The following is a 24,505-nucleotide window of genomic DNA, read 5'->3' as shown; positions in this document are numbered from 1 at the left end:
AGTCCAACACTCTAACCACTAGGCTACCTGCCGCCTCTACACTCTAACCACTAGGCTACCTGTCTCTAACCACTAGGCTACCAGCTGGTTACTAGTCCAACACACTAACCACTAGGCTACCTGCTGGTTACTAGTCCAACACACTAACCACTAGGCTACCTGCTGGTTACTAGTCCAACACTCTAACCACTAGGCTACCTGCTGGTTACTAGTCCAACACTCTAACCACTAGGCTACCTGCTGGTTACTAGTCCAACACTCTAACCACTAGGCTACCTGCTGGTTACTAGTCCAACACTCTAACCACTAGGCTACCTGCTGGTTACTAGTCCAACACTCTAACCACTAGGCTACCTGCTGGTTACTAGTCCAACACTCTAACCACTAGGCTACCTGCTGGTTACTAGTCCAACCACTAGGCTACTGTCTCTAACCACTAGGCTACCTGCTGGTTACTAGTCCAACGCTCTAACCACTAGGCTACCTGCTGGTTACTAGTCCAACACACTAACCACTAGGCTACCTGCTACCTGCTGTTACTAGTCCAAAGCTCTAACCACTAGGCTACCTGCTGGTTACTTACTAGGCTACCTGCTGGTTAACGCTCTAACCACTAGGCTACCTGCTGGTTACTAGTCCAACACTAGGCTAACCACTAGGCTACCTGCTGGTTACTTGTCCAAAGCTCTAACCACTAGGCTACCTGCTGGTTACTAGTCCAACACACTAACCACTAGGCTACCTGCTGGTTACTAGTCCAACACTCTAACCACTAGGCTACCTGCTGGTTAACCACTAGGCTACCTGCTGGTTACTAGTCCAACACTCTAACCACTAGGCTACCTGCTGGTTACTAGTCCAACACTCTAACCACTAGGCTACCTGCCGCCTCTACACTCTAACCACTAGGCTACCTGTCTCTAACCACTAGGCTACCTGCTGGTTACTAGTCCAACACACTAACCACTAGGCTACCTGCTGGTTACTAGGCTACCTGCTGGCTACCTGCTGGTTACTAGTCCAACACTCTAACCACTAGGCTACCTGCTGGTTACTAGTCCAACACTCTAACCACTAGGCTACCTGCTGGTTACTAGTCCAACACTCTAACCACTAGGCTACCTGCTGGTTACTAGGGCTACCTGCTGGTTACTAGTCCAACACTCTAACCACTAGCTCCTGCCGCCTCTAACCACCACTAGGCTACCTGCTGGCTACCTGCTGGTTACTAGTCCAACACACTAACCACTAGGCTACCTGCTGGTTAACCACTAGGCTACCTGCTGGTTACTAGTCCAACACACTAACCACTAGGCTACCTGCTGGTTACTAGTCTGGCTACCTGCTGGTTACTAGTCCAACGCTCTAACCACTAGGCTACCTGCTGGTTACTAGTCCAACACACTAACCACTAGGCTACCTGCTGGTTACTAGTCCAAAGCTCTAACCACTAGGCTACCTGCTGGTTACTAGTCCAACGCTCTAACCACTAGGCTACCTGCTGGTTACTAGTCCAACACACTAACCACTAGGCTACCTGCTGGTTACTAGTCCAAAGCTCTAACCACTAGGCTACCTGCTGGTTACTAGTCCAAAGCTCTAACCACTAGGCTACCTGCTGGTTACTAGTCCAAAGCTCTAACCACTAGGCTACCTGCTGGTTACTAGTCCCAAGCTCTAACCACTAGGCTACCTGCTGGTTACTAGTCCAACGCTCTAACCACTAGGCTACCTGCTGGTTACTAGTCCAACGCTCTAACCACTAGGCTACCTGCTGGTTACTAGTCCAAAGCTCTAACCACTAGGCTACCTGCTGGTTACTAGTCCAACATTCTAACCACTAGGCAACCTGCTGGTTACTAGTCCAACACACTAACCACTAGGCTACCTGCTGGTTACTAGTCCAACACTCTAACCACTAGGCTACCTGCTGGTTACTAGTCCAACACTCTAACCACTAGGCTACCTGCTGGTTACTAGTCCAACACTCTAACCACTAGGCTACCTGCTGGTTACTAGTCCAACACTCTAACCACTAGGCTACCTGCTGGTTACTAGTCCAACACTCTAACCACTAGGCTACCTGCTGGTTACTAGTCCAACACTCTAACCACTAGGCTACCTGCTGGTTACTAGTCCAACACTCTAACCACTAGGCTACCTGCCGCCTCTACACTCTAACCACTAGGCTACCTGTCTCTAACCACTAGGCTACCTGCTGGTTACTAGTCCAACACACTAACCACTAGGCTACCTGCTGGTTACTAGTCCAACACTCTAACCACTAGGCTACCTGCTGGTTACTAGTCCAAAACTCTAACCACTAGGCTACCTGCTGGTTACTAGTCCAACACTCTAACCACTAGGCTACCTGCCGCCTCTACACTCTAACCACTAGGCTACCTGTCTCTAACCACTAGGCTACCTGCTGGTTACTAGTCCAACACACTAACCACTAGGCTACCTGCTGGTTACTAGTCCAACACTCTAACCACTAGGCTACCTGCTGGTTACTAGTCCAACACTCTAACCACTAGGCTACCTGCTGGTTACTAGTCCAACACTCTAACCACTAGGCTACCTGCCGCCTCTACACTCTAACCACTAGGCTACCTGTCTCTAACCACTAGGCTACCTGCTGGTTACTAGTCCAACACTCTAACCACTAGGCTACCCTGCTGCCCCACTAGATGGAACTAGAGTTACTTGAAAACTACAAATAGAAAATAAAAATAAAACAGATGTAATGTATGTGGTTAAGTCTGGCTTAATCTTAATCTCCCTAGACAATGTAATATCTCTGATGGTATTTTCTCGTCCGGCGTTAGGTCTTTTCTGGGTGTTCCTGTGAAGTCCTAAGACAGGCTGATTTATAGAATGAAGTCATACGACATGGGCTCCCGAGTGGCGCAGCGGTCTAAGGCTTCACTACAGACCCTGGTTCGATCCCGGGCTGTATCACAGCCGGCCGTGATCCGGAGTCCCATAGGGCGGCGCACAATTGGCCCAGTGTCGTCCGGGTTAGGGGAGGGTTTGGCCGGGGTAGGCATAATGTAAAATAATAATTTGTTCTTAATTGACTTGCCTAGTTAAATTAAGGTTAAATAAAATGTTTATAAACACAGGCTGATTATATAGTGAGGTGAGAAGACAGGCTGATTATAGAGTGAGGTGAGAAGACAGGCTGATTGAGAGAAGACAGGCTGATTGTAGAGTGAGGTGAGAAGACAGGCTGATTATAGAGTGAGGTGAGAAGACAGGCTGATTGTAGAGTGAGGTGAGAAGACAGGCTGATTGTAGAGTGAGGTGAGAAGACAGGCTGATTATAGAGTGAGGTGAGAAGACAGGCTGATTGTAGAGTGAGGTCAGAAGACAGGCTGATTGTAGAGTGAGGTCAGAAGACAGGCTGATTGTAGAGTGAGGTGAGAAGACAGGCTGATTGTAGAGTGAGGTGAGAAGACAGGCTGATTGTAGAGTGAGGTGAGAAGACAGGCTGATTGTAGAGTGAGGTGAGAAGACAGGCTGATTGTAGAGTGAGGTGAGAAGACAGGCTGATTGTAGAGTGAGGTGAGAAGACAGGCTGATTGTAGAGTGAGGTGAGAAGACAGGCTGATTGTAGAGTGAGGTGAGAAGACAGGCTGATTGTAGAGTGAGGTCAGAAGACAGGCTGATTGTAGAGTGAGGTCAGAAGACAGGCTGATTGTAGAGTGAGGTGAGAAGACAGGCTGATTGTAGAGTGAGGTGAGAAGACAGGCTGATTGTAGAGTGAGGTGAGAAGACAGGCTGATTGTAGAGTGAGGTGAGAAGACAGGCTGATTGTAGAGTGAAGTGAGAAGACAGGCTGATTGTAGAGTGAGGTGAGAAGACAGGCTGATTGTAGAGTGAGGTGAGAAGACAGGCTGATTGTAGAGTGAGGTGAGAAGACAGGCTGATTGTAGAGGGAGGTCAGAAGACAGGCTGATTATAGAGGGAGGTGAGAAGACAGGCTGATTATAGAGGGAGGTGAGAAGACAGGCTGATTGTAGAGTGAGGTCAGAAGACAGGCTGATTGTAGAGTGAGGTCAGGAGACAGGCTGATTGTAGAGTGAGGTGAGAAGACAGGCTGATTGTAGAGTGAGGTCAGAAGACAGGCTGATTGTAGAGTGAGGTCAGAAGACAGGCTGATTGTAGAGTTGTGAAGAACAGAGAGAACAGAAAATGAGAGAGTGAATGTGGTGTCCCAAATCGCACCCTATTCCCTATATTGTGCATTACTTTATACCACAGCCCTATTCCCTATATTGTGCACTACTTTATACCACAGCCCTATTCCCTATATAGTGCATTACTTTATACCACAGCCCTATTCCCTATATAGTGCACAACTTTATACTACAGCCCTATTCCCTATATAGTGCACTACTTTATACTACAGCCCTATTCCCTATATAGTGCACTACTTTATACTACAGCCCTATTCCCTATATAGTGCACTACTTTATACTACAGCCCTATTCCCTATATAGTGCACTACTTTTTACCTGCTCTATATAGGGACTAGGGTGCCCTTTGGGACACCTGTGACGTGTTGTTGTCTCCTGTCTCTCGTGTCACGACTGCAGCAGTTGAAGTTCATGCACACCCCGCACCAGTTCCTTCTACTCAGCAGTCCTCCTGCCAAAGAGTCCAACTTCAGAGCTGCCAAAAACCTCTTTGGGAGTACCTTCGCTTTCCAGTATGTTCCCCCTTTTTTTATCATATATATATATATATATATATATATATATATATATATATATATATATAACAGAGGGGGGAGGGGGGGGGGTTAGTACAAAACCAGTTAACTTTGATAAACAACTGGAAATAACTAGATTTGTTGGGTCATTTTAAGAAAGTTAAATATAGAGATTTGTTTTTGGTTGTTGAGTCAATTTAGACCATGCTCATTTTAAATTTAACTATCAATAAATATATATATATATATAATGTTATTTCAGGATATGTTGGTAACGTTAGCTGGTCTTCCTTTGTATCATTCATATGCTCATGAAGGCACACAGTGCACTCACTGTTTTTGAAGTTTAAAAAAAAAAAATCTTACACTAAATTAAAAGTACTTCAGTCGTACACTATGTTTCTGAAACATGTTGTTTTTAAAATCACTGCTATTTTCAGTTGGAGAATGAACTTTTATTTGATGAACACAGTAGATAATGTATTGGATAATTAATAATGACCTTTTCTCTGTTCAGTGGTTCTCACATAGAGAATTGGCACTCCATTTTGAGAAACGGTTTGGTGGTTGCATCCAACACAAGACTTCAGGTAAAAATATATATCTTCAAATCCAATAATTGTTTTATCAGCCTTTTAAAAAGCACAATCTGTGATTTCAACTGCCTGAGACTACTGTGTATGGTAAACAGTAGGTCTGAGTAAATGTAATAACTCTTCAAGACCTGAACACAAACAGCATTCACTCCAAACCACCACCACACTGTTACTAGAGCTGTGATGACACCAGTATTGCAATATTTTTTTCCCCAAGACAAAAATGAAAACATGAAGCAGACAAAAACCCGTTGGTCCTTTTAAAAAGCTACGGTATGTAATATATTGTGTGTAGCCTGGATGTAACATGTAACTGTGGATGACAACGTGTTTGTTACCAACATTAAGGCCGTTTTTCCTTAAACAAGTTAAATCTGCTTTGTGTTTTGTATCGCGATACTGGTATCGTCGCGGCCCTAACCGTTTACCATACATATTTAAAATATGTTGCATATATATGTTGCATATATTTTGCACGTTATCTCTGCAGACCAAACACCTCTAATAGTTGTGGTTGTTGTCTGTCGGCAGCTCCATGGCGCCATCTACGGGAGTGGGATCTATATCAGCCCAATGTCAAGCATATCATTTGGTTACTCAGGTACCCAGAAAACCTACAGGAACTTTGTCATTCATTTTAACAGGTAGACTCAGCGAAATGACGTTGACACTAACAGCGCCGCAGATATTAGGATGAGCGAGATGCAAGACTTCGCTGTCACGCAGTATCTGTACGGTTTGGCTTTAAGAGAGGTTACAGCGTGGTCGCCAGGGCACCAAAACAGAGGGAGAAGTTGAGCCTCGCGCTTCAACGCTCTTAGTAGTTGCGGAAATTGACCCCCCTTTATGCTATTTACTTTGTGCGTCTGTCATATCGCTGAGCCTTTTAATACGTGAATTACAAATTGTGTGACTGAGTCTGTTGTCCTACCAGAGTAGTTAAAGTCATGTGACTGAGTCTGTTGTCCTACCAGAGTAGTTAAAGTTATGTGACTGAGTCTGTTGTCCTACCAGAGTAGTTAAAGTTATGTGATGACTGAGTCTGTTGTCCTACCAGAGTAGTTAAAGTTATGTGACTGAGTCTGTTGTCCTACCAGAGTAGTTAAAGTTATGTGATGACTGAGTCTGTTGTCCTACCAGAGTAGTTAAAGTTATGTGATGACTGAGTCTGTTGTCCTACCAGGGTAGTTAAAGTTATGTGATGACTGAGTCTGTTGTCCTACCAGAGTAGTTAAAGTTATGTGATGACTGAGTCTGTTGTCCTACCAGAGTAGTTAAAGTTATGTGATGACTGAGTCTGTTGTCCTACCAGAGTAGTTAAAGTTATGTGATGACTGAGTCTGTTGTCCTACCAGAGTAGTTAAAGTTATGTGACTGAGTCTGTTGTCCTACCAGAGTAGTTAAAGTTATGTGACTGAGTCTGTTGTCCTACCAGAGTAGTTAAAGTTATGTGACTGAGTCTGTTGTCCTACCAGAGTAGTTAAAGTTATGTGACTGAGTCTGTTGTCCTACCAGAGTAGTTAAAGTTATGTGACTGAGTCTGTTGTCCTACCAGAGTAGTTAAAGTTATGTGACTGAGTCTGTGATAGACTGAGTCTGTTGTCCTACCAGAGTAGTTAAAGTTATGTGATGACTGAGTCTGTTGTCCTACCAGAGTAGTTAAAGTTATGTGATGACTGAGTCTGTTGTCCTACCAGAGTAGTTAAAGTTATGTGATGACTGAGTCTGTTGTCCTACCAGAGTAGTTAAAGTTATGTGACTGAGTCTGTTGTCCTACCAGAGTAGTTAAAGTTATGTGATGACTGAGTCTGTTGTCCTACCAGAGTAGTTAAAGTTATGTGATGACTGAGTCTGTTGTCCTACCAGAGTAGTTAAAGTTATGTGATGACTGAGTCTGTTGTCCTACCAGAGTAGTTAAAGTTATGTGATGACTGAGTCTGTTGTCCTACCAGAGTAGTTAAAGTTATGTGACTGAGTCTGTTGTCCTACCAGAGTAGTTAAAGTTATGTGACTGAGTCTGTTGTCCTACCAGAGTAGTTAAAGTTATGTGACTGAGTCTGTTGTCCTACCAGAGTAGTTAAAGTTATGTGACTGAGTCTGTTGTCCTACCAGAGTAGTTAAAGTTATGTGACTGAGTCTGTTGTCCTACCAGAGTAGTTAAAGTTATGTGATGACTGAGTCTGTTGTCCTACCAGAGTAGTTAAAGTTATGTGATGACTGAGTCTGTTGTCCTACCAGGGTAGTTAAAGTTATGTGATGACTGAGTCTGTTGTCCTACCAGAGTAGTTAAAGTTATGTGATGACTGAGTCTGTTGTCCTACCAGAGTAGTTAAAGTTATGTGATGACTGAGTCTGTTGTCCTACCAGAGTAGTTAAAGTTATGTGATGACTGAGTCTGTTGTCCTACCAGAGTAGTTAAAGTTATGTGATGACTGAGTCTGTTGTCCTACCAGAGTAGTTAAAGTTATGTGATGACTGAGTCTGTTGTCCTACCAGAGTAGTTAAAGTTATGTGATGACTGAGTCTGTTGTCCTACCAGAGTAGTTAAAGTTATGTGATGACTGAGTCTGTTGTCCTACCAGAGTAGTTAAAGTTATGTGACTGAGTCTGTTGTCCTACCAGAGTAGTTAAAGTTATGTGATGACTGAGTCTGTTGTCCTACCAGAGTAGTTAAAGTCATGTGACTGAGTCTGTTGTCCTACCAGAGTAGTTAAAGTCATGTGACTGAGTCTGTTGTCCTACCAGAGTAGTTAAAGTTATGTGACTGAGTCTGTTGTCCTACCAGAGTAGTTAAAGTTATGTGATGACTGAGTCTGTTGTCCTACCAGAGTAGTTAAAGTTATGTGACTGAGTCTGTTGTCCTACCAGAGTAGTTAAAGTTATGTGACTGAGTCTGTTGTCCTACCAGAGTAGTTAAAGTTATGTGACTGAGTCTGTTGTCCTACCAGAGTAGTTAAAGTTATGTGACTGAGTCTGTTGTCCTACCAGAGTAGTTAAAGTTATGTGACTGAGTCTGTTGTCCTACCAGAGTAGTTAAAGTTATGTGATGACTGAGTCTGTTGTCCTACCAGAGTAGTTAAAGTTACAATGTAACAGTTCAACTCTGCAGTACGTGAACCAAGACACTGTGACCGACATGTTCTTTCTGCACAATAAAGTCAAGATTCATTTACTCACCTGTTTTTAAAAATAAAAACATTTAAAAAAAAATGTTTTAAACGTGCCCCGTTTTCAGAGCAGAGCAGTGTCTGATTTGCAGACCAAATGTTGTCCTGATTGTTATTATAACATCTCTCCCATTCAGGGATGAACAAAAAACAGCTGAAAGTTACTTCGAAGGACGAAACTGCTACAAACAAGACCAACTTACAGGTAATCATAATGAAAACTCCCCCAAACTTCTGTACAGTGTTAAAACTGGTGTAAACTGGGGGAAAATGAACGTTGTGTTAAAACTGGTGTTAACTGGGGGGAAACGAACGTTGTGTTAAAACTGGTGTAAACTGGGGGGAAAACGAACATTGTGTTCACTTCTGTACAGTGTTAAAACTGGTGTAAACTGGGGGGAAATGAACGTTGTGTTAAAACTGGTGTAAACTGGGGGAAATGAACGTTGTGTTAAAACTGGTGTAAACTGGGGGAAATGAACGTTGTGTTAAAACTGGTGTAAACTGGGGGAAATGAACGTTGTGTTAAAACTGGTGTAAACTGGGGGGAAATGAACGTTGTGTTAAAACTGGTGTAAACTGGGGGAAATGAACGTTGTGTTAAAACTGGTGTAAACTGGGGGAAATGAACGTTGTGTTAAAACTGGTGTTAACTGGGGGGAAATGAACGTTGTGTTAAAACTGGTGTTAACTGGGGGGAAATGAACGTTGTGTTAAAACTGGTGTAAACTGGGGGGAAACGAACGTTGTGTTCACTTCTGTACAGTGTTAAAACTGGTGTTAACTGGGGGGAAATGAACGTTGTGTTAAAACTGGTGTAAACTGGGGGAAATGAACGTTGTGTTAAAACTGGTGTAAACTGGGGGAAATGAACGTTGTGTTAAAACTGGTGTAAACTGGGGGGAAATGAACGTTGTGTTAAAACTGGTGTAAACTGGGGGGAAATGAACGTTGTGTTCACTTCTGTACAGTGTTAAAACTGGTGTAAACTGGGGAAAACGAACGTTGTGTTAAAACTGGTGTAAACTGGGGGGAAATGAACGTTGTGTTAAAACTGGTGTTAACTGGGGGGAAACGAACATTGTGTTCACTAGAGTTGTGTCCTTTTGCAGTCAACAAAGAAAGGACAGCAGCCCCAGTTTTTGCAAAGTCGGAACCTGAAGTGCATAGCCTTATGTGAAGGTAGGTATGTGTGCTCTGGGCTGGAGTAACCACAGAACAACCATGGAGACATTAACTTATAACACATACAGTGTCTTCAGAATGTTTTCACACCCCCGGGACTTGATTTGTTTTGGTACAGTCTGAATTTAAAATGGATTTAAAAAAATAAATGTCACTGGCTAATACACAATTACCCATAATGTCAAAGTGGAATTATGTTCTTCGAAATGTGTTACAAATTAATTTAAAAAAAATTGAAACGCTGAAATGTCTTGTGTCAATAAGTATTCAACCCCTTTGTTATTTCTAAAATATTGTAGACTGAATATTCACAGTTAAAACAAAGACTTGTTCCCTTTTAAAAATGTGTTCATCTTTTTTATATGGCAAGACATAATATGTTCAGGAGTAAAAATAAAAAAAAAAAGTGTTTCACAAGTCACATAATAAGTTGCAGGGTCTCACTATGTGTGCAATAATAGTGTTTAAAACATGATATCTCATCTCTGAGAACCCCACACATCCAATCATATGTAAGGTCCCTCTGTCGAGCAGTGACTTACAAACACTGATTCAACTACAAAGACCAGGGAGATTTCTCTATGCCTTCGCAAACAAGGGCACCTATTGGTAGATGGGTAAAAAAATAAAATAAAAAGCAGAAATGTAATATCCCTTTGAACATGGTGAAGTTATTAATTACACTTTGGATGGTGTATCAATACCACCCAGTCATTACAAAGATACAGGCGTCCTTCCTAACTCAGTTGCCGGAGAGGAAGGAAACCACTCAGGGATTTCACCATGAGACCAATGGTGACTTTAAAACAGGTACAGAGTTTAATGGCTGTGATAGGAGAAAACTGAGGATGGATCAACAACATTGTAGTTACTCCACAATACTAACCTAATTGACAAGAGAGAAAAGAATAGAAGCATTTACGGGATTAAAAGTATTCCAAAATATGTAGTACAAAGTAATACTGCCCCCAAAAATGTGGTGAAGCCATTCACTATTTGTCCTGAATATAGAGTGTTATGTTTGGGGAAAATCCAATACAACAAATTACTGAGTACCACTCTACACATTTTCAAGCATAGTGGTGGCTGCATCATGTTATGAAAAGCTTGTAATTGTTAAGGACTGGGAAGTTTTTCAGGATAAAAAAATTACGGAATGGAGTTAAGCACAGACAAAATCCTAGAGGAAAACCTGGTTGTCTGCTTTCCACCAGACACTGGGAGATGAATTCACAATAGCAATAACCTAAAACAAATTTTATGTAATCCATTTTGAATTCAGGTTGTAACGCAACAAAATGTGGAATAAGTGGCTACTACACTCTGAAGCCACAGCATGTGAACTCTATTTTAATATATGTGTATATAAAGAGTTTATTTCACATCTTTGACTTTTTCATCAAAGTATTGCTTACCTGTGTGTACAATATTCCTATTCACAGATTTTTTTTTTTTAATTCACATTTTCATTTTCACAAAACGCTACAGATGTATGTAGGATCTTAATTTGAGCCAGTATGCTACGTCATGAAAATAATCCCGCAGCGACAGGAAATGTGAATTATGTGGATTATAATTAAGGTTTGACCTTTTTTTTTTTTTTAAGGACAAATAAAGTCTTACATTTTAAAGTGGAAATTTTAACTTTAGAAGCCTTTTTAAAAATGGAATACACTACAAGGTTGCATTTCCTACTGTGCAGGGAAATTCTCAGCAACAAAAATGATCAAATTAAAATCCTACATCTGAATAGATCCATTGTTTAGCTGGAACAGAATGTTGGTTTCCTGTATAATTGACTGGGATATGTGGTTATCTTTAGCATCTGCTAAATGTTAATGTTTTGCATACAGATGAATTGGGAAAAAAATATTACAAATGTATTATTTGAACAGTTGTTTATTAAAAATGTAGTTATTTGAACAGTTGTTTATTAAAAATGTAGTTATTTGTTACATTTGACTGTGTAAAACCGAGCAGTGCTACTTATTTCTCTGAGAGTGAGGTGGATGTACCGTATAGAGTTTTGCCAAACAAAATGATTATTTGTCTCTCTGAAATTAAACCAAGCGGTACGATTTTAAACAAACACAACTGTCATTGAACAAACACCATGCCATGATTAGATAGTGAGGGGGGGAACGGACAAGATTTAATTTCAGAATTTCTTTAAAAAATAAATGTTAATTTACTAAATAAAAAAACATTTCTGAAAATGAATATATAGCATTGTTTTTGCAATAACCTCTTTGTCCTCTTAACAGTAATCACATCCCCTGACCTGCACAAACATGGAGACATCTGGGTTGTTCCCAACACTGATCATGTCTGTACACGCTTCTTCTTCGTGTAAGTAGGCTTAAACAGTATTCCTTGCAGTAGTTATTGGACGGTATGCCCTTTATTGACATCCCTTACAGTCGTCTCCAATTCATCAAAGTAGACTAGGGGTTAGGGTAGAAGACTAGGGGGTTAGGGTAGAAGACTAGGGGGTTAGGGTAGAAGACTAGGGGGTTAGGGTAGTAGACTAGTGGTTAGGGTAGTAGACTAGTGGTTAGGGTAGTAGACTAGGGGTTAGGGTAGTAGACTAGGGGTTAGGGTAGTAGACTAGGGGTTAGGGTAGTAGACTAGGGGTTAGGGTAGAAGACTAGGGGTTAGGGTAGTAGACTAGGGGTTAGGGTAGTAGACTAGGGGTTAGGGTAGTAGACTAGGGGTTAGGGTAGTAGACTAGGGGTTAGGGTAGTAGACTAGGGGTTAGGGTATTAGACTAGGGGTTAGGGTAGTAGACTAGGGGTTAGGGTAGTAGACTAGGGGTTAGGGTAGTAGACTAGGGGTTAGGGTAGTAGACTAGGGGTTAGGGTAGTAGACTAGGGGTTAGGGTAGAAGACTAGAGGTTAGGGTAGAAGACTAGGGGTTAGGGTAGAAGACTAGGGGTTAGGATAACAGACTGGGGTTAGGATAACAGACTAGGGGTTAGGGTAACAGACTAGGGGTTAAAGGTCCTTTACAGAAAATAGATGTTTATCAAAGTGGTCTGTTATTAAAGAAATAACACATACCAGTATTTGATAATACAAGTGAATAAACATTTACGTTTGACATTTTCCAAGAGTCTTATTAATAGCTGGAGTTCCCACAGGGAATTTGTTCTATGGGGGGTTGGTACTGAGAAGTGGTGTTCTTGTGTGATTCTTCTTCTGGTCCAGTTATGAAGATGGTCAGGTGGGGGATACGAGCATCAACACACAAGACGCTGGCATCCATCGAGAGATCCTACGAGTCATCGGCAACCAGACTGCCACGGGATGAACAACACAGCAATACTGCTGCCTCTCCTCCTCCACCTCTCAGCTCAAAGCTGGATTTCGTACCAAGTGTTTCCTTCCGATCAACGCAGAGAACACACAAACAACTTCAAAGTTTGAAACCTCAGCACACACATGTACAACTGAAACGCAACAGAACTCGAGGGAAGAACACATTTTTGCTAAGTTTCTAAATACTATGAAGAATCCTGCTTTTCCTGAAGACACAGTACGTCTCTGTTTGACTGATTGGGACGATTTCATTTTTTTGTAGAGAACGTTTAAAACGGTAAAACTCTTTGGTGAATATTTTGAGACTTTTTGCTAGTAGATATGGGCCTTTTCGGGGAAAAATAACTAGGAAAAAGTTCCTTCCTGTCTAGGAAAAAGGTCCCATCCATCTGGTTTACTATAGAGTTGTACCTTTTTAAAGTACACTGTATACTGAAGGTGTTGATATGCTGTTTCTTAATGTCATACAACTGGTTCATAACCTAAAAAACTACAACTTATTTCCCACCTTATTATTTCAGTTTGGACACCTACTCATTCAAGGGTTTTTCTTTATTTTTACTATTTTCTACATTGTAGAATAAGTGAAGATGTCAAAACTATGAAATAACACATATGGAATCATGTAGAAACCAAAAGTGTTAAATACATCAAAATATTTTATGAGATTCTTCAAAGTAGCCATCCTTTGCCTTGATGACATCGTTGCATTCTCTTGGCATTCTCTCAACCAGGTTCACCTGGAATGTTGGAAAAGCAATCTTGAAGTTGAGTTCTCACATATGCTGAGCACTTGGCTGCTTTTCCTTCACTCTGCTTTGGGATTTGTTGGACAGCATCTCAATTTGGTTGAGGTCGAGTGATTGTGGAGGCCAGGTCATCTGATGCAGCACTCCATCACTCTTCTTCTTGGTCAAATAGCCCTTGCACAGCCTGGAAGTGTGTGGGTTATTGTCCCGTTGAAAAACAAATGATAGTCCCACTAAGCCCAAACCAGATGGGATGGTGTATCGCTGCAGAATGCTGTGGTAGCCATGCTGGTTAAGTGTGCCTTGAATTTTAAATACATCACACAGTGTCACCAGCAAAGCACCATCACACCTCCTCCATGTGTCACGGTGGGAACCACACATGTAGAGATCAACCGTTCACCTGCTCTGCGTCTCACAAAGCCACAGCAGTTGGAACCAAAAATCTAATTTGTACTCATCAGACCAAAGGCCAGATTTCCACCAGTCTAATGTCCATTGCTAGTGTTTCTTGGCCCAATCAAGTCTCTTCTTATTGGTGTCCTTTAGTAGTGGTTTCTTTGCAACAATTCGACCATAAAGGCCTGATTCACTGGGTCTCCTCTGAACAGTTTATGTTGATCTGTCTGTTACTTGAACCCTGTGAAGCATTTATTTGGCTTGCAATTTCAGAGGCTGGTAACTCTAATGAACTTATCCTCTGCAGCAGAGGTAACTCTGGGTCTTCCGTTCCTGTGGCGGTCCTCATGAGTGCCAGTTTCATCACAGCGCTTGGTTTTTGCGACTGCATTTGAAGAAACTTTCAACTTTAAAATTCCTTGACATTTTCAGTATTCACTGACCTTCATGTCTTAAAGTAATGATGGACTGCCGTTTCTCTTTGCTTATTAGAGCTGTTCTTGCCAAATAGGTATTTTACCAAATAGGGCCATCTTCTGTATACCACCCCTACCTTGTCACAACAGAACTGATTGGTTCAAACGCATTAAGAAGGAAAGAAATTCCACATTCACTTTTAACAAGGCACACCTGTTAATTGAAATTCATTCCAGATGAAGCTGGTTGAGAGAATGCCAAGAGTGTGCAACGCTGTCATGGCAAAGGATTTATTTAACACTGTTTTGGTTACTACATGATTCCATAGTTTTGATGTCGTCACTATTATTCTACAATGTAGAATAAAGAAAAACCCTTGAATGAGTAGGTGTGTCCAAACTTTTGACTGGTACTGTATATATAACATGGAATGGTTACCAATATAGCGTGTGTGTGTGTGTGTGTATGTACGTTAGATTGGTAACCATTCCATGTAGACTGAGGCACACAGCAAAATAATGAGTAGAATCGACATTGTCAGGATTGAATACATTGAGTAGAATCAACATTAAGGTCAGGGTTCAAGACATTGAGTAGAATCGACATTAAGGTCAGGGTTCAAGACATTGAGTAGAATCGACATTAAGGTCAGGGTTCAAGACATTGAGTAGAACCGACATTAAGGTCAGGATTCAATCAGGACTGCGGACGATCCGCATTTTAGTGCAGTTGACATTTGAAAGGTCATTTCCCATTCGAGGCCGACATCTGCAGCGTTTACTTAGGCCATCTCCTCGATCGTGGTAACATTGCCTTTTAAATGGTGCATAGCCCAAAATGGCCATTCGGACCCTGACCCTGGTGTAAAGACCCTTGACTGACATGTCGTCACAAAAATGAGCAGAAATGTATGCTGTGTTAATTTAGGAAAGTAGATCCATTTCCTTCACATATCATACCAAGAAATGTATATATTGGTTTCTTCTCCTTTTATAAGGGGGGGGGTCTACTGGTTTTACAATGGGGAAGACTTTGATTCCAGTCAAGAATAGATACATATTACAGTATGGATGTGATACATTTGTCAATTCACACAGTCACGTTACCAGAACCAGAACCAGTCACGTACGTCTCACAACCTATTTTCAGATATAAAATAAAACATTTCAGATTGATATTTCTACTTTTGATTTAAAAACTATGGGTGGATTGTATAATCGACACGCCAATTTAAAATAACATTTTAAAATAGTTTCCTTTTTGTTCTATACATATAAAGCATTGGTGTTCGCTGCTGTTGTTTATATATTTATATATATATATATTGCTGTGATTTCAATGACCAATCAGAGCTCAGATTGATGTATTCTAACCCTTGTGTTAATTATATATTTCTAAGAATGGATGTTAGTTTAAAGTCAACATTTGGTCATAGAGGACACCAACCACTCTGTACATGATACAAGTCTTAAGTTTCCTAGCAAAAAAAACCAACAGTACTGTAAAAAACAGGTCATATATTATTTTATATTATATATTATTATTTTTAATAAAACAAAAATGAATGACTAATGATTTTCCCATTTTAAATATACGTCAGGTTATTGTAACAAATATAAACACCAGTTCATTAGTAACGCGTTGTTCGTTTTTGTTTTCCATAATTCAGTGGCCAAATCACATTAATATTGTTTTAAATACCGGTCGTTGGAATAGTAACACGAACCGGATCAGCACACAGGTGGACGTTGGTTTCGTGACTTTGGTTTTAATAAAGATTCCAAAGGCGTTTTGTTACTAACACGTTGTTCATAATCTGTATTACTGACATTTTATAAGGATATCTTGACATTTTGTTTTTTTAGCAGTACCAGTGTCATGTATCTAATGAAGAAGGGTATACTGTTGCAACTGGAAGCACATAAATCAAGTGCACCAAGGGATGATGTCATGAATATCAATTAACATAAAATAAAAAAAAATAAAAAAGGAACTCAAAAGTACAAACTTAAGTCAAATATTTCACAGGAAATGTTAATCAGTTGGAGATGTATATGATGGTCAGTGGTATACTTTGATTTTTGATCTCTTTTATCTGGATGTTTTTTGTATTTTATTTAATGCTTTAAAAGTATTATGTTATTATGCTACTTATCATTTGGTGCCTTATAGACATTAATTAATGGTAATATAACAATACATACTGAATATATTGTCACAACAACAAGGCCAAATATTTTCTGTATTCAGTTTTTATGGCTTTTTCTTCAAATGAATTCAGCTTTTTTTGGGGGGGGGCTTTTTACAAGTTATGAAAATAGTAGCTTATGTACTTGTTTATGTTCAATAAATTAAAAGAAGAAACCACAATTTGTTAATTTCTTTACTCCGAATGGTTTCTGTGAGTGGGAGATGGGGGGGGGGGTGGGGGGTCTTTTTCTGTCATTTTATTACATCTTAAACTCAGTGTATTTCTTAGTGTTGTTTTCTTTTGAGTGACAGCCTACAAAGAAAAATTTGTTCAAGTTTTTGGTCTTTTTTTTTTTTTTAGCACGTTAGCACGTAGGGCACACTGAGTGGTGGCACCTTGTTAGTATGTGTTACACTTATGCTGGTTACCGTCTCGTTAGTGGTAAGATGGTTTCGGTGATATTTAAGAGTGGCTAGCCCAGTGCTCTAGTTGTCTTCAGAGAAGTGGAGGGTTAACACCTTTTTAGTTGCCGATCCCTGTGTGATTTCTAGACAAACATTCCTTTGTCTGATCTTCCCTGGTTTTTTTGTTTTTGTTTTGCTCACCTTTTTGGTTTGTTGCCTGTCTTTTAAGTTTGGTGCGTGGCCTTTTGTTTGCATCTTCTTGGGCAGATCTAGTGGGCGCTCACGGGGGGGGGGGTATCGAATAGCACGGTGGGTGTCGTTAGCACCATGCCCATGACTGTCTTTCAGAACCCCTTCTAAAACCTGTTTTGTTCTGATTATCAGTGACTGTTAAGTACCCCTTCGGTTTTAGTGACATTATTTTGTTACGTTTCCACAACAAGAAAAACCATCTTCATTTCACAAGAGTTAACCTGAAGCAGCTGTGTGTACCACATGTATTTGTGACCTCTCTTTCTTCATTCTTGCATATCGGTAGTTGCGAGACATGCAGATGACATGTCAATAGATTCCTTTGACCTTCAGTTCATCCTGTAGACGTCTCAGGTAGTCGGGGTCAGGGTATCCATAGCTGAGAAACCATAAAAATTGTTTTTTTTAAAAACCTTAAGTTCATAACGACTGTCCCCCTTTTGAGTTTGTACTTCCTATAATGGAATTTAAGGTAACGCTTCCATCTCGCAGATCTAATGCAGTGTGATGCCGTTATAATGCATTGACAGACATGTTATGAGAATGTACAACCCCCTTTATAATTAAGCAATAAGGCCCAGGGGGTGTGGTATATGGACAATATAGAAGGTTGGTGGCACCTTCATTGAGGAAAACGGGCTTTGTGGTAATGGCTGGAGCGGAATAGATGGAATGGTATCAAATACATCAAACCCAAGGTTTCCATGTGTTTGATTCCATTCCATCCGCTCCGTTCCAGCCATTATTATGAGCCAGCCTCCCCTGGCTGATTTAACATGACGCGACGCGGAGTGCCTGGACACAGCCCTTAGCCGTGGTATATTGGCCATATACCACAAACCCCCTCCGAGTTGCCTTATTGCTATTATAAACTGGTTACCAATCAGAACAGTAAAAATACATGTTTTGTCACACCTGTGGTATACGGTCTGATATACCACGGCCGTCAACCAATCAGCATTCAAGGATCGGACCACCCAGTTTATAAAATGTCTTGTAATTAGCTCATTATGCGTGTAAGTCATGCATTGCAACATGTAACCCGTTCTACAGAATGGAGTGCATCCAGCCATACTGTACTTACCAACTGGTGCCTCCGCTCCTGGAGGTTTTATGGTGGATGTCGTTCCACGTGACCATGTTTTCCATGCCTGTGGTGGAAGATCGGCCAATAGTGAACGTGAGTCGCTGGTCGAAGGCCCTCTTCAGGAGAGCCAGAACATTCCTGCCCTCCGAGGAATCTGGGAGATACGCTGTACGGGATGCACCCTGGTAAGTCTGACCTGGGTTGGGATGCTCCTCCTATGTGACCAGATCAGTATTGGTATAACAGAAGAGGATCGACATGAGCAAGATGGCTTTGTGTAGATTTGCGCATCTTGATCACGTAAAAAGGGTGGGTGCTTGGGATTCTGGCCATCGTCTCGCTGAAGGAAGGACATTCGCTAGGAAGGATGAAAACTAGGAAAGGATGGAAACTAGGAAGGATGAAAACTAGGAAAGGATGGAAACTAGGAAAGGATGAAAAAATACACAGCACTGCTAGATATGTGCCCGTGGTAGAGTAGTGGCTTTGTATGTAGTTTGAATGTTTAACTCGCTTACCTTCTGTATTCCACTTGGAATGTGGTACTGAATCACGATTGTTCCATACTTCTCATATCCAGACAAAGAAGATCGTTCCTTAGTAACAGCCATAGTCCCGCCCTTTGGCTGCGTCCCCTTCAGTTCCCCATAGACTGCCCCACAGGTTGGACAGACAGGTTTGGTCTTGAACGCCTCCTCCAGACAGCCTCTACAGAACGAGTGTTTACATGCCAACGTCTTCTTTCTGTCCTCTTTAATGGTGTCCAGACAAATCGGACATGACTCTAATTCTTTGTCGTCCGATTGCTTGTTGCGTGTAGTACCAGAGGCTCGGGGGCTAACTCTCTGGGGTGTCAGGGGTCGTTGTGATGTCACAGGGGAACTGGAACCGTGCCGTAGAAAATCCTCCAACATCACAATATGCATGTAGCGCCCTGTCACTGTAATATTGTCTTTACTGGGGCCTCCTTCAATCAAAAGTTCTGGAAACTGTCCCTGCAAGCTTTTGTAGTATTGTGGATCCAAACTGTAAGTCTTCACTTTCAGATCTGTAGCGAGTCTCTGATAGAACGTGACAAAGCGCTCTCTGGCGAAATGAACCCGAACCGGGTCTTTTCCGTGGCTTTGAAAGGTCACCAGCATTTTGTCCCGAGGTTTACGAATTAAGACGTCTTCCCCTTGGATTCTCTTCAACTCCTTTGAGCATCTCTGTTGGATGAAATCCCAAACGGCTCCAACTATCGCCACTGGTTTCACTGGACTAGGTGACCGAGGACGCTGTCGGTGACGAAGAGGACTGTCTCTGAGATTGGGGGCGGCACATCTGTCTAGACTTGACATCTTCACAAACAGGTCCTCTATTTCATCAAATGATCCCCGCACTTCGTAGTGCAAGGTTCTTGTAACGCGGTTACCACATCCAGTGAGAAGGTACTTCACCTGGTTGGGCTCTTTGAAAGTGTTAGGATCTACAGTGAGAGTGACATCTGAAAATACCTGAAAAACACGAAGCATTCAGCGAGTTCAATACGTAAATGAGTGTGACATAAATAGCACAATGACAGATGGCTCATTACGAGACCTTTATCTGACCAAACCTGCACTGTAAAATGCATCTAGTTCTTTCAACGAAATACTAATAAATAAATAAAATTGTTTACTCAACTTTTCAGTCAAAAGGGTTAGCTGAACTTAACATTTTTAGGCAAAAAAATTCAGTCAACTTAAAAACATGTGTTCACTCAAATTGTCTCATATGTTCATTCAATTAGAAATTATCATTTGGGCATCTTACCAAAAAAAAGAGGCTATGGACATAAGAGGCAGAGTTGCAAAGAAAAAGCCATATCTCAGACTGGCCAATAAAAAGAAAAGATTAAGATGGGCAAAAGAACACAGACACTGGACAGAGGAACTCTGCCTAGAAGGCATCCTGGAGTCGCCTCTTCACTGTTGACGTTGAGACTGGTGTTTTGTGGGTACTATTTAATGAAGAAGCCAGTTAGGGACTTGTGAGGCGTCTGTTTCTCAAAACTAGACATAATAATGTACTTGTCCTTTTGCTCAGTTGTGCATTAGCTAACACAACGTGCCATTGGAACACGGGATAGCTAACACAACGTGCCATTGGAACACAGGATAGCTAACACAACGTGCCATTGGAACACAGGATAGCTAACACAACGTGCCATTGGAACACGGGATAGCTAACACAACGTGCCATTGGAACACGGGATAGCTAACACAACGTGCCATTGGAACACAGGATAGCTAACACAACGTGCCATTGGAACACGGGATAGCTAACACAACGTGCCATTGGAACACAGGATAGCTAACACAACGTGCCATTGGAACACGGGATAGCTAACACAACGTGCCATTGGAACACAGGATAGCTAACACAACGTGCCATTGGAACACGGGATAGCTAACACAACGTGCCATTGGAACACGGGATAGCTAACACAACGTGCCATTGGAACACGGGATAGCTAACACAACGTGCCATTGGAACACGGGATAGCTAACACAACGTGCCATTGGAACACGGGATAGCTAACACAACGTGCCATTGGAACACATGATAGCTAGCACAACGTGCCATTGGAACACAGGATAGCTAACACAACGTGCCATTGGAACACAGGATAGCTAACACAACGTGCCATTGGAACACAGGATAGCTAACACAACGTGCCATTGGAACACTGGATAGCTAGCACAACGTGCCATTGGAACACTGGATAGCTAGCACAACGTGCCATTGGAACACGGGATAGCTAACACAACGTGCCATTGGAACACGGGATAGCTAGCACAACGTGCCATTGGAACACGGGATAGCTAACACAACGTGCCATTGGAACACGGGATAGCTAACACAACGTGCCATAGGAACACGGGATAGCTAACACAACGTGCCATTGGAACACGGGATAGCTAACACAACGTGCCATTGGAACACGGGATAGCTAACACAACGTGCCATTGGAACACGGGATAGCTAACACAATGTGCCATTGGAACACGGGATAGCTAACACAACGTGCCATTGGAACACGGGATAGCTAACACAACGTGCCATTGGAACACGGGATAGCTAACACAACGTGCCATTGGAACACGGGATAGCTAGCACAACGTGCCATTGGAACACGGGATAGCTAACACAACGTGCCATTGGAACACGGGATAGCTAACACAACGTGCCATTGGAACACGGGATAGCTAACACAACGTACCATTGGAACACGGGATAGCTAACACAACGTGCCATTGGAACACGGGATAGCTAACACAACGTGCCATTGGAACACGGGATAGCTAACACAACGTGCCATTGGAACACGGGATAGCTAACACAACGTGCCATTGGAACACGGGATAGCTAACACAACGTGCCATTGGAACACGGGATAGCTAACACAACGTGCCATTGGAACACGGGATAGCTAACACAACGTGCCATTGGAACACGGGATAGCTAACACAACGTGCCATTGGAACACGGGATAGCTAACACAACGTGCCATTGGAACACGGGATAGCTAACACAACGTGCCATTGGAACACGGGATAGCTAACACAACGTGCCATTGGAACACGGGATAGCTAACACAGCGTGCCATTGGAACACGGGATAGCTAACACAACGTGCCATTGGAACACGGGATAGCTAACACAACGTGCCATTGGAACACGGGATAGCTAACACAACGTGCCATTGGAACACGGGATAGCTAACACAACGTGCCATTGGAACACGGGATAGCTAACACAACGTGCCATTGGAACACGGGATAGCTAACACAACGTGCCATTGGAACACGGGATAGCTAACACAACGTGCCATTGGAACACGGGAGTGATGGTTGCTGATAATGGGCCTCTGTACACCTGTGTAGATCAGCCGTTTCCAGCTACAATAGTCATTTACAACATTTAACAATGTCTACAATGTATTTCTGATCAATTCGATGTTATTTGGAATGAACAAAAAAAAAGTGCTTTTCTTTCATAAACAAGGACATTTCTAAGTGATGCCAAACTCCTGAACGGTAGTGTATATGTTAAAAGCACTGTGTGTTTGTAACCAGTGCTTAACTTGGACTGAAATCGGTTCCGGTACTTATTTTGGATGCCGGTACTGTTTATATATAGATGCAGGAGCTCCACAACACTTTTGAGCTAATATTCTATACGAGTAACAGGAACTCAAGCAGTAGAAAATGTTATGTGCCGGTCAAGAACCGCGTGTAACGTTACCTTTTTTTTTTAGTTAAGATGCTTAAATAATAATGTATAGTTTTATGAACCAACACGTTTTAAATTGAAGTTTTCTCAAATTTGAGCGAAAGTTGGCCTAACTAAATATTTTTAGTTCAGGTAACACTTGGCCCAAAACGTCCAGTATAGAAAATAAAAAGACTGAAACCAGTTACTTAATAATAATTAGTTGAAACAACTAGATTTGAGGGTGTTTTTTTTACAGTGTGGCTAAAACTGGTTTCCACCTGCATTTTGATGAACAACTACAGTCTACCACGAGGCAATATACCTGGGTTGGGTTTCGCTAAAAGCATGGTAGCATTAAAATCATATTTGGTCCATTTACTTCCAATGTTATTAAGCTGATATTAGTGCTCCGATGAACCATTTCGGTCGACCATAGAGCTCGATAGAGCCAAAACGGACTCAAATCCACACGGTAACGTTACACTGTGTTTGGGAATCTTCGATTACATAAATGAGTAGATCGAAATGTAATGAGCCAGTTTAAATGCGTTTTAAGGCTAGATTAGAATGTTGTTTTTTCTTAATTTTATTTTTAGGGTACACATACATACCTCTTTCAATGACGCATTTGCCATGGTGCAAGTATGTTGTTGTGCGCCCTTCGTTGCTATGAGGTAGAGCCAACTAACTTTCCTGTTCCCCGGGGGGGTCGCTAAATCTACTTCTGCGGTATTTAGGAACAAATTATCAAGGCTATATTGTCTTTACCGTAGCAATCTATTTGATCGATGTCCGTCGTTTTATTCTTGAGTCGCATTCAGCATTTTTCAAATTTGAAACCGATCCTAAACTGTCCAACCATTTAGTTTCGTTTTGATAAAGGGAGTGATCTCTTGTGTTCGTCCCAGATCAGCTGCCCCGCTTCTCTTCGTCCGCTAGAGGACAGTAGAACACTGTACATACACTCTTCACAGAGACTTCTCTTTAAGCGAGATGGTGCTGTACTCCACAGAAGTGACAGCAGGTATCGTCATCATTTCTATTTACACTGGGATCATATTTGTTTAACATTGCTTTCATTGATTATTTCGTCGATGCGCTACAATGCTAAATCACATAGCCTTACACATGTTTTAAATTCGGGTAAAGATAGTTGGCATATTAGATTGGCTAGAATTTAATGTCATTTGGATAAACCAGCATCCCACAAACAAAACATAATATGAAACTATATTTCATGATCTGTATGAGAGTTTCTCTTATCTATGTTTTTCTATTTTTTTTATTTTTTTTTAGTAATCAAATCTGATAAACCCGCAATATTGGCAACACTGAGAGACAGATCTCTGTATGCAAATCAGCTGTTTTGGTGACACACTTTTTCTATTCTGGCCGGTAATGATATGGTGCTCTCAGTAACTTAAAATTAATGATACGGTACTCGACTAAGAGTGAGGCTCTGCAATTGAATCGGCGCAGTATTCACAGACACGCCACCTGCACTAGGACTGCCACTGAATGAAAGACTCTAAATTAAGTCTCCATATAAGAAGACGAGAGCACAGAGATTTTAGGCAGCATTTCTAAAAAAAAAAAAAAAATTGGAGACTGCCTGACCGGAACAGAGATCACAGTATGTATGTTTGTAGCCTATTGTATACATGCCGCGGGCGGTTTAGACTGTGGAGCATGGAGCTATTGCAATGGATGGAGTCGGAAAGATTATGAGTTGAGTTTTGAAAGGGACAATTTTATCCTCAAGGTTTATTTAGCCTATTCAGATTCG

The 24,505-nt window shown here is 41.7% G+C and overlaps 2 protein-coding genes across 6 annotated transcripts in view; one reads left to right on the top strand and one right to left on the bottom strand.

Moving 5' to 3' along the window:
* The window catches only part of LOC139390115 (protein mono-ADP-ribosyltransferase PARP8-like), a 78,991-nt gene extending 65,497 nt beyond the window's left edge, over nt 1-13,494 (top strand). For both annotated transcript variants that reach the window (XM_071137276.1, XM_071137275.1), the window contains 7 exons: nt 4,602-4,714; nt 5,235-5,307; nt 5,845-5,914; nt 8,618-8,685; nt 9,593-9,662; nt 11,930-12,014; nt 12,872-13,494. In XM_071137276.1, the coding sequence (XP_070993377.1) occupies nt 4,602-4,714; nt 5,235-5,307; nt 5,845-5,914; nt 8,618-8,685; nt 9,593-9,662; nt 11,930-12,014; nt 12,872-12,974 (582 nt within the window). In that variant the 3' untranslated portion in view covers nt 12,975-13,494. The remainder of the gene's footprint in view (nt 1-4,601; nt 4,715-5,234; nt 5,308-5,844; nt 5,915-8,617; nt 8,686-9,592; nt 9,663-11,929; nt 12,015-12,871) is intronic.
* A 2,797-nt stretch (nt 13,495-16,291) lies between these two features.
* LOC139390018 (probable E3 ubiquitin-protein ligase DTX3) lies at nt 16,292-23,649 on the bottom strand. Of its 4 annotated transcripts, none has more exons than XM_071137123.1 (5): nt 23,331-23,571; nt 20,276-20,462; nt 19,000-19,977; nt 18,479-18,696; nt 16,292-17,773 (listed from the first exon to the last, which is right to left on the bottom strand). In XM_071137123.1, the coding sequence occupies exons 3-5, from the start codon at nt 19,819-19,821 to the stop codon at nt 17,704-17,706; spliced, it is 1,110 nt and encodes a 369-aa protein (XP_070993224.1). In that variant the 5' UTR covers nt 19,822-19,977; nt 20,276-20,462; nt 23,331-23,571; the 3' UTR covers nt 16,292-17,703. The 4 variants fall into 4 exon arrangements, with proteins under 4 accessions (XP_070993224.1, XP_070993222.1, XP_070993223.1 ...); XM_071137124.1 differs by having other exon boundaries at nt 17,365-17,773; nt 20,276-20,514; nt 23,331-23,493; XM_071137121.1 differs by lacking the exon at nt 20,276-20,462 and having other exon boundaries at nt 23,331-23,649.
* Between the last annotated feature and the right edge of the window lie 856 nt (nt 23,650-24,505).

The sequence above is a fragment of the Oncorhynchus clarkii genome, chromosome 30, assembly GCF_045791955.1.
Source record: "Oncorhynchus clarkii lewisi isolate Uvic-CL-2024 chromosome 30, UVic_Ocla_1.0, whole genome shotgun sequence".
NCBI classification, from domain to species: Eukaryota; Metazoa; Chordata; class Actinopteri; order Salmoniformes; family Salmonidae; genus Oncorhynchus; species Oncorhynchus clarkii.
Note: the sequence above shows the minus strand (reverse complement) of the source record. Positions and strands in the feature narration are given on the sequence as shown.